Here is a 10,912-nt window from a genome sequence, read left to right as displayed (position 1 = left end):
GTTAGAGAAAGCAACACACAAATAAGAAACAAAAGAAGAAAACTCCAGAAGGCCACTTACACTTTTGTAGATGTTAATTTGAGAAATGTGACTCCTGTCCATTATAAACTTGCTTTGACACAGTTGCTAGGGTTTGTGTAGTAGTAGGGGAGACCTCCTCTTAGCAATGTTCTGGTAAGTAGGCTTTCCCCAGATGCGGGCCTCTCACAGGCCCTTAACTGTAATGAATCTGAACTTTCCCTGTTTTCAGTAACCTGTATCTGTTTCTTCGCAGGTGGGGTGACTCGGATGACTGTTTCTCTTGTTGTCATAATGTTTGAACTAACTGGTGGCTTGGAATACATTGTGCCTCTGATGGCTGCAGCCATGACGAGCAAGTGGGTGGCAGATGCCCTTGGGAGAGAGGGCATCTATGATGCCCACATTCGTCTTAACGGTTACCCCTTTCTTGAAGCCAAGGAAGAGTTTGCTCATAAGACCCTGGCAATGGATGTGATGAAGCCCCGGAGAAATGACCCTTTATTGACTGTCCTTACTCAGGACAGTATGACCGTGGAGGATGTAGAGACTGTCATCAGTGAAACCACTTACAGCGGCTTCCCAGTGGTGGTGTCCCGGGAGTCCCAAAGACTTGTGGGTTTTGTCCTCCGAAGAGACCTCATTATTTCAATTGGTAAGGATTTCAAAAAGAGGCTAATGGGACCCGCTGTGGAAAGAAAGAAATACGTGTGAAATGGGGGAAGGCACAGGGGAGGATGGGACCAGTTTGAGGCCATCAAAATAGAACTATTTTCAACTTCTTTTTTTCTCCTACTTTTGAAATAGAAAATGCTCGAAAAAAACAGGATGGGGTTGTGAGTACTTCCATCATTTATTTCACCGAGCATTCTCCTCCAATGCCACCATACACCCCACCCACTCTCAAGCTTCGGAACATCCTGGATCTCAGCCCCTTCACTGTGACTGACCTCACCCCCATGGAGATTGTAGTAGATATCTTCCGTAAGCTGGGACTGCGCCAGTGCCTGGTTACGCACAATGGGTGAGAGCTCTTTGGGGGAGGAAAGAGATTGTGAGAGGAAAGAGAAGGGAGGGAGATAAAGAGAGAAGAACCCAATTCATTTGAACATTAGTAGCACTTACAGGCCCTTTTGAAGTTCCAAGATGAAGATGGATGTGTTTCTTTTGTTGTAATTAATGGAAAAGGAGTTTGGGGGGAGAAGGTATGTTTGAGAGATATGAACTACTGGCTGCACATTCCAAATAATGCAGTTCCTCCTCCACAAAAGAAACGGCCGTGTCCTTTTGATTAGACAGCACTGCAGTTACAATGGTATTAGGTAATATATATATAGTATTTGGTCCTTACAGTACCTTTGCTATTATTATTTGAGGGTGAGAAAAAGCAAGTTTCAGTAGGTTTGAAGATCTCCACAAGGGCCCCCAGTTAATGTATAGTAGAGGTAGGCTTTAAACACAAGTCGTCAGATTCTCAAGGCCAAGACTCTTTCTGGGATCTTTCTTATGCAGTAAAGGAAGCCCTGCTATTTTTATTGGAAAAGAAGGGAGGTTGAGGAGGAGGGTGGCTTTTTTTCTAAACATGGTATGTTAATCCATCAATTGTATAAGAGTTTCGCTCTCTAAAATTTCTAAATGTTGTAACAGATGTCTTGCAGGATTTGAATCAGCAAGGGGGCTTTCCCTAGCTTATTCATTCAACATTTACTGAATCCCTATTTTGTCCAAGAAAGTATTCCACTAGACTCCAAGGAGACACACAAAAAGATAAGGCCCTTCTGCCCCCTCAAGTAATATGCAGTGTCATAGGGGATCTGAGAACACATGAGTCCGTATTATACGACAGCAAACAGGACACATGCACAGAATCATGCCTGGTTGCCAGGAGGACGCAGTCTCTGCTGGCTTGCAAGATCAGGGAAGGTGTCCTGGAAGAGGAGTGTTTGAGCTAGGTGGCCAAAGAGAAGATTCAGATATGTAGGGAATATTTAAGGCACAAGAAGTAGCGGGATGTGAGACCTGAAGTAAAAATGCTTGCAGTCTGTTTAGGGACCCATGCACTGCCCCATTTGCCTGGTGCATGAAACCTAGTTCTGTTATCTCCTCATCCTGTGGATGTGGACAGTTCTTGAAGACAAGGTTGCAAAGGATCGGGGAGGAAAAGCATCACCTCTGAGAATGCTAACTGCACATTTATTTTTGTTTTGCTGTCTTGTTTTGCCTTTCAGGCGGTTGCTCGGAATCATTACCAAAAAGGATGTGTTAAAGCATATAGCACAGATGGCAAACCAAGATCCTGACTCCATTCTCTTCAATTAGAATCACAGGGTTGTGCTGGATATAAAACTGGAAGGACATTGCAGACCATGGATGTATTTTGTTAACTGGGTACCCAAAACACATTTCCCATGTTTGGATGGTGAAGTTATATTAGTGTGTTGTCTCTTTCCTATAAGTTAACCAGTTGCACTACATAATCTCTGGAATTTAATCTTCTCTTTAAGAGAAAATACAGTTAGGCTTCTGTGATACTGCATTAGGAGGATTTCGTGAGAAAGTCAACAAGATTGCTATGGTTTAATTCTTTAATAAATTTTTAAAATATAATAATCATTAGCCAATATGCAATCACTGAAAACTATGCAAGAAAAATTCCAACCGTCCTGACCTATAGCCTGCAGGAAACTCATGAAAAAGTCACTTTTTTGGACTCTGTCATTGGTGGAAGATGAAGTGTAAACTAAGGGGCTTTGCTTTTCCAACCACAGAAAGGAAAGCCAGAAGGAAAATAGTAATGGTGTTTTCCAGACTGTGAAAAATTCAGTTCAAATATTATCTTGTTCCTGTTACAATATTTAGCATTATTAGTTTGTGTGTGTGTCTGTACGTGTATGTTAATTTTAATATCTGATTATAAGACAATGCTGCTTTGGTTAACCTTCTCTAAACGAATTTAGAGAGGTTGACTTTTATAGCTTGCTTGTTCCTGGTACTCTTTTGAAGTGCACAAAGATAAGTTATGGAACTCTTCTCCTTGTCTGCAAAAAGGGTAATTTTCCAGATGGTATTTGTTTAGCTCATAGACAAGGACTTTGCCATGAATTTGTTCGTAGCGAGGAATGATTTCTGCAGCTTCCTTGAAATGAATGATTAGTAAAGTTCTAAGCAAAGTCGATGACTAGGAATTTCACATTTTTTTGGTGAGGTCCCAACTAATTCTCTTACCCAGATGCCACCTCCATGAGTGATGGTGCTTTAGGCTTCTGGAATATGTAAGAATAGTAAAGGGAACCAAGTTGAGACTGCATACTGATAATCCAGGGAAGATCCCGAGCTGAATCTGCACTCTCATGCATTCCTTTGTATAGACCACCAGTACTAAAATAACTGGGCACTCATGCCTCCTCCCAGTGTTAAGTACATATGACAGGCCAGTGTTGTCCCTGTGAACACGAATTTAGGCTTGGGGTACTTTCAAATTGATTCAAGGCATCAGGGTAAGATGGGCAGCTGCAACTCCCTTGGGGCTCATTAAAATTCTAAATGAAATGCAGAACCATCCTAAGACCCAGGGGTGTGGACAAGGCCTGGTGACACCAAAGGTGCTTGTATCCAATTGAAAAGGTGCCTGTCTCAATTTTCTACCACCTTTACCACAGTAGAAAACCTCATACTGGAGGGACACCTGGTGGAATCACAGAGCCACCACCGTCATTCCCACACCGGTTTCTTTTTCTTGTGTTTTCCCCAAGTGCAGCTGCTCCTTCTTATTCCCCTCCATTCTTTCCCCCTCCTGCGCCTCAGTCCCCAGACCTCTCTTTGGGATTGAGTGCCATGCCTGGCTAACCATTCCTTTTTCAAGAACTGACTCCCAGGGTGAGTTAAATTGTGAACCAGGGCTCAGCAACCTTAAGGCATGTGGACCAGAGGTAACGCACAGCCATTTGCTTTGCTGTGTAGTTCAGCTGCTGCCCCCAGGCCTCCCTCCCTTTCTTGTCAACTCCCCACAGCAGCGAGATTTAAATGCCAGGGCTGTGAGTGAGTTCAGCCTTTTCCTGTTCCACGTAGGAGTCTGTTTCCTTGCACTTTTTTGCACCATCCTTCCAGCCTAGAACCAGCAGTCTCTCAGCATATCCTCCTCCACCCTCTGCCTGTCCTCCCCAAACACCTCAGAATTCCTCCTTCTAAAAGTTGCTGAGCCCTGAATCTAGGTTCTTTTTTTTTTTTTTACCCCTAGTTCTTATCTTTCCAAAATCCGAAATTCTTTTATTGCTCAGAACTGGGTGGCCAAGGCTTGTACTGATTTTAATCTTTCAAATATCAAGGCAGTCACCAGAGTTCCTTTTTTTAAAAGTATATCATGCTAACATTTTACTGAAAGAGAAAGAACTCTCTAGGTTATCTTGTCTTAGAGTCATGACTCAGTCACTTTATGTATTTTGTCCCTTCTATGCCACTGATTTCCTCATATGAGATGAGGCTGTGTGCCAGACCACCCCTGTGCATTGTGCAGAAATCATTCTTATCTCTAGATTTTTCGTTCACTACCTATCTTTTCTTACTAGCCTTCCAGCAAAAGTTTGCAAAACAGGAAGTGTTAGTATTTCTGGTATTTGATAACAAAGGTTTGGTCGCCTTTCATAGCACAGCAGTGCTATGGAAGACGTTTGTGTCTGCCTTTTTGTTTCTTCTAGGCTCTGTTTTTGATTTCAGACAGATGAGCCAGTGTTAAGGTGCTACTTCAGAGAATTAATTCAAGAAATCAGATAACACTGTGCCAAGGTATACTTTCTAGATGCTAAGCACCGATTGGACCTCCAGAGAATAATATCCTTTTGATACCTCACTCCTGATAAATCTCATTCATTAACCTCAGCTTCTCAGGAATCCTTGTAACACATATGCTAGAAGTAGCTATAGTGTATGGTATTCGTTATATGTCCAGTCCTATGGTTTGGCTCAAAGGTTGGCTAACTGTGGCTAGCGCTCTCTGCTGGACTGCTAGCTCAGCACCTAACACTCAAGAGTTTCTTGTCTTAAGGCAATGGAAAATGTTCTTTCTGCCATTGCAGATTCAGCAATTGGGCAGACTTATCCAACAAACAGAGCTGATACAGGGAGGTCTGTCAGTAGTCTCGGGTGGCCACATACCTCAATGGCAAGAGACTAGATAATATGTGATTTAAAAATTAATTTGAGTTGAGACTAGTCTGTTTGGGCACTGAGAAAAGAAAATTGCCCAACACTAGGGAAAGATCTACAAAAGAAGGCCAATAAGTGCTTCAAGAGAGTTAGGATTTTCCAAGGAAAAATATCTGGTAGGCATCCAGCCATGAAAGCAGTGGGAGTCTATAGGTTTGTAGAAGTCTAGCTGCTATACTTTGTAGAGTCAGATCTTCAATGTAAAGAATTAAGCCGAAGCAGTTCACGTGTGGTTATACCACTGGAGGGAGGAAGCAGGGGATTAAAAATGCAAACTAATGGCCACTCTCAAGGTCATTTCTATTTAGATGTTTGTTCAGACCTCTCCTCTTTTCTGGCCCTTGCTTCCTTTCTGGCACCAGCCAGCTGTGCAGTAGAAGTGGTATAATCCACAGAACTGATATCCTCTGGTGGATAATCTGACATTGATGACACTTTGGATTTGCCAGCTGGCAGAGCAAACCATTAATTTGCTGGTTGAACAGCAAAGCAGTTCAGTTGTTTTGGCATCAGAGGCTGAATCTGAACCCCTTATGGGAAGAGCACAGCACAGTATAAATTTCTCTAGCAAGTCTCCATTTCTGTTTGAACACAAGAAAAATGAAGTAATGGGGATTTAGTGTGGTCTAAGGCTGTGAAGTAATTCTTAACCATGATCTTTTCTTTTTTAAAGGTGGGGAGGGGTGGAGGGAGAGGGAGAGAGAGAATCTTAAGCAGGCTCCACACCCAGTGTGGAGCTCGATGCAGGGCTTGATCTTACAACCCCTTATCTCCCCAAGATCATGAGCTGAAATCAAGAGTTGGACCCTTAACTGACTGAGCCACCCAGGTGCCCCTTAACCCTGATCTTATGAATTTATTCAAGTATGAGGGGAGCAAATATGTTTCTAAAAACTTGTCACGCAGTAGAGTCCATCATGCAAAGTAATCATTGCATGTGATATGTTTTAAGTATTTGAATCACCTGTCCCTGCTGGGTCTCAATCTTGGTTTGTTTTGTGGGGTGATGAATAGGGGCGTGAGCTTGTCACCCCACAGTATCTTTTGTTTTTTCAATCACAAGGAGTGTAATTTTTGAAGTTGAGTTTTTTTTTTTTTGAAGTTGAGTTTTTAATGATAGTGAAGACAATAGTGAGAATTTGAAATGGCTAGTGTGTTTTATATTACCAAAGTGCTTACTGATGACTGGCCACATTGCTACCCATCAGTTCAGAGAAAGCAGGAGAACATTTTTCAGGGTGGTCCACAGAGTATTGAGCTCCTAAAAACCCTGAGAAAAACTAGAAATTTAGAAAGTAAATGGGAAGTATAATATTCAGTCCTTAAAAAAGATAGATGTCTAAATATGTGGCCTAAACTTAAGTGTCCTCAAACCTTGATTTTTTTTAAACCACCTCTGGGTTTGCCTGGATTCCTCCTGGAGAGAGAGCTGGAAGACGGGGCAGTGGAAAACCCCTAGTAAGAAAATACGTGAGTTCTCACAAGATGGTGGGAGGAAGGCCATCCTATGCCCCAAGCCATACATCCTAGCATTTATAAACTATTTGATCATATGCCTCAGGTAGAGAAAACATCACGTAGCCTTTCAAAAACCAGGTTTTGTAAGCAGAGGAGAGGCTCAAAGCAGCATTTGGCTGGAGGCAGTCTACTTTTTTGCAGAGGGCTGACCCACGAAGAGACATCTGCTCAGGAAGGAGGGCAGTGACTACTTGCCATTGCCTAAATGATAAGCTTTAGGTAGATTGTCTTGAAATTTGATAGCAAAATATTTTTTAAATCTATATTTTAGCCTCCCTAGAATGTACTTACTGTGTATTAAAGAGAAAAAAGTTAAGGGTTTCTCAGATCAGAGCTCAGGGAGCTGTGTAAATTTACAGTGAAATTAATGTAATGGACCTGTGGTGGCCACTCAGTTTTGCTTTGCCTCAGTTTCGGTTATTTGCTCTCAGGAGAGAAGTTCCTGGAATAATAGGTGTTAGCAACTTCACGTGATTCCACAGATGTTGTCAGGCCACAGTCTCATTTTGGAACATCTGGATCTGGGGAGTTGTGAGGTGATGTAGGGAGCAAAATTGATTTTTCCACTGTGTAGTCTGATTTTTTTCCAAATCACCCAAGAAAGAAAGAATCTGATGTGCTGGGTTTGCATTTCTTGGATGGGGCCTATCAGGTCACCCTGCCCAGTCCCACAGTCATAAATTCCTACCTCTCAGTTCCTGCCAAAGGGTCTTCAGCCTCTGTGTACACTAATTAAATGGAATGCCTTGCCTAAAGTTTGGCCTTTTAAAAGAGAAACAGTGCATGTGATGGTATAAAAATATGAGGGTTTAAAAAAAATGGTCTCGGCCTCTCCTCTTTCTCCCCTTTTTCCTGTCACTCCTTTCCCCACCCCCAAATTCAGATTTCTCTCAGCTATTAACAAGCATGTTGTTTTGAATGTGGACCTTGCAGGGAGGGACAACAGCATCATTCCGAGAACAGAGAATGGAAGATATTTCTGAGCTGATGGGCTGAGCAGGGATCTGCTCCACCATTAGGGGCCAGAGCTGGTGGTATTTATTGAGAACGTTGAGGGCTTTTAGTATCTCAAGGCAGACATATGAAGTATTCATTGCTAAGCCTTATTATCTACTAGTCCAAATCTGTTGAAAATCAGAGGCAGCCTGGTATTTGGTGAGTGAAATGCCATCTGGCAACACGGAGACAAGGAAGTGGCCTGAGATTGTTTTATCAGGGTGGGAATGTTCGAGCTCATCGTATTGCATGTACCTCAAAATATATGGTCCTTCAAGAGTGCTCATTTTTCCCTGTCCATTTGACTTCAGCCCCTTTCTCCCTCCTTTCTCTCCCTTTGCCCTGCCTTTTCAGTACTCAGCTTTTTAATAAGTATTTACATTTTTATTATTATATTTGGTCCTTTAGGATTATGTAATGATTAAGAAATCAATTTCATTCTATATTTTTAAAAATGATATTTTAATATTTTGTTCTTTTAAACTGTCTTTTGAAGCTCTGCTGCTAACCAAGTATAGGCCAGAGAGGAGTAGGGCCTGACAGACGGCACCCTGGTCCTGTCACCTAACAATGACATCGATGTCATGACGGCGACTCTTCTTTATTTGACTAGGGCCAGCCTCCTGCTCTTACCTCTGTCCGTTCACTTCTTGCCCTGTGAAAACTCTTACCTGTCAGATGAGCCAGTGAGGCTAGGAGGATCAGAAAAGCCAGGTTCCAGCCCACGGGCCATTATATGAGTTCTCTGTAGTATGCTCATTCGTAGGGCCGGCTCCAACCACAGTAGCCAAAGAAAACCTGCCCTACTCAACATTTTAGTTCCTAAGTGCTGGTAAGAGTTCAGCCAAAGCCAGTGTATATAGATAGCAGTAGTAGCTGGGCATATACCGAAACTAGCATCAACCAAAGCTGATATAGCCTGAGTTTCTAAAGGAAGCTTGGTGCTGAGCTGTTCAGAGCAATTGTTTATTGGAGTGTTGCCAACCCTTAAGTCATGCTTTCTTAGCTTTATTCTAGCTTGCAGAGATGTTGGCCCCCACTTATAGGCACAGTGTGTACCAAAGCTATGGCTTACTGTTCACTTCGTTTTGCTCCCTGGTCATGCATAGTAACATAGTCTAAAAAGGAAGACATGGGCTGGGGAGTTAGGAGACCTGGTTTCTATTCCCTATGCTTCTACTAACTAGCCTTGAGATCTTAACCGCTCTGTGCCTCCATGTTCCCATCTGCAAAATGGGGATAGTGTTAATTGCCCTACCTACCTCACAGGGTTGTTGTGAGGATAAACTGAGACAATGAATGGAAAGTACTTTAACAAGTAAGTGCTATGCAAATTGTAAGACATGGAAACAATCATGTTAAAGGCAATGGAATGGACATTGGCAGAAGGGTTAATGGAATCGTCCAGCCCTTTCTCTGTGTGGCATAAACCCGGGTCGCCATTGCTTTATACATTTTCACTTAGCACAGATTTGTAATTATGCATGTAATAAAGCACAGCCTTATCCAACCTGGTGTCTGGTGTGTTTTTAAAGGGGGGCATGGTTGCGGGGGTGTTGAGGGAGGATAGTATAAAAGGTACCTGCAAAATCCTACCAGCAGGCTCATTTCTTAAAATTATTTATTAGATACTTAATTATTTTTACAAGTACAGATTCAGTAATACTTTTTACAATAAGGAAACAAATGAGGGGCAGCTTGCATCTTCTGAGGGATTCCAGATACCTCATTCATTATGGCTACTTAAATGATCCTGCCTCATACGTTGGTGATCCTTTCCTGATGGCATGAGGATTAACTGGGAGCTGTATTTTTTTCTTCCTTTTTGAGCTTTTAGTGATTAAGATGATGGGCTTTGACAGGCCTCCTGCCTGTAGTCATTCCTTGCCAGGAGGATGATGGGTGATCAAATGTTCCTCCAGTGAAAAGTAAGGCTAGTCCTACCCTCTTTGTGGTGTGTTGGGATTAAAATGTCTTCTGTGAGAAGCCCTCTTAGGTGACCAAGGAGGGGGTCTTTGGGGGAGGTGGTTGAACATACAAACATTTCCTTTTAACACTTTTGTGGAACACAGAAAACAACCTCAAAGTCTGGCTTTCCTACTTTCTCTATTTTTCTTGCATCTGATTCCTCCTTCCCCTTTCCATGAGCCAGACCCGTAATAAGGCAATTTAGCAGGTATCCAACTCTTTGTTTAAGAATTTCTCCAGTTGGTATCCAATCACATCTGCTGTGGTGTTGACTTTTTGCTACCGAGAACTTTAATGCTTTTGACCTATTTGATATTTTAGGAAGGACACCTCTACAAAGGTAACTTCCTCATAAGCCTGAAATTCCACAAGGAAATTTGGGTTTCTGAGGTCATTTATCATTTTCCTGGACCCCTTCCACACTATCACCATCCCTACCTCTAAATATCTTTGGAGAAAAAAAACATCTAGGTGTTACCAGCCATCAACAACTTACTATGAATTACAGTTCCACATCTGGTCGCTGTAGGGCTCAGATAAAAGTGGCTTTGATGGAGTATAAGGTGGTACATACAGACCAATCCATCATCTAGTACAGGAGAGGCCCAGAGAAACACCTGGAATTGACCACCAGATGTCAGTGCAATCATTAAGATACTGATGTAGGTTTGGTTTGGTCAAAAGGGAACTATGAGGGTAGGTGAGGCAAGAACCATGAATTCAGACTTACAGCTAGATGGTGGGGATACAAAATTCAATCACAAGGTATTTAGCAGACATTCTTTTTAAAGATTTTATTCATGACAGAGAGAGAGAGGCAGAGACATAGGCAGAGGGAGGAGCAGGCTCCATGCAGGATCCTGACGTGGGACTTGATCCTGAGACTCCAGGATTATGCCGTGGGCCGAAGGCAGACGCTAAACCACTGAGCCACCCAGGTGTCCTGACATTCTCTTTTTATTGTACATAATAAACTTCATGCTGTTCTTATTATTAAGAAATGCTTTTCTTATTAAATCAGTCACATGGCAGTCCCTACTTTAAGGAGCTCATTGTCCTGGTGTCTGAAAGTTGTAGTTCCTTTCTCAAAGCAATGTCCTAGGATAAAAGGAGGAAGGAAGGACTCCAGTTTCTCCTTTGCTGGAATGGCCAGATATTGTGTGATTAGGACACTTTTAACAATGGGATGGTGGTGTTGATAATTACCCAG

At 42.4% G+C, this 10,912-nt stretch overlaps 1 protein-coding gene across 1 annotated transcript; it reads left to right on the top strand.

Annotated features, from left to right (window-relative positions):
• Positions 1–274: 274 nt before the first annotated feature.
• CLCN5 (chloride voltage-gated channel 5) lies at positions 275–9,244 on the top strand (the record flags this gene model as incomplete). The annotated part of the gene is made up of 3 exons (XM_072746357.1): positions 275–673; positions 826–1,042; positions 2,247–9,244. Coding segments are annotated over 3 exons (707 nt in total), but the record flags the coding sequence as incomplete, so codon positions are not given.
• Positions 9,245–10,912: the final 1,668 nt, after the last annotated feature.

This window comes from Vulpes vulpes, unplaced genomic scaffold (assembly GCF_048418805.1).
Source record: "Vulpes vulpes isolate BD-2025 unplaced genomic scaffold, VulVul3 u000000667, whole genome shotgun sequence".
Lineage (NCBI taxonomy): Eukaryota > Metazoa > Chordata > Mammalia > Carnivora > Canidae > Vulpes > Vulpes vulpes.
This window is presented reverse-complemented; position numbering and strand designations above follow the sequence as displayed.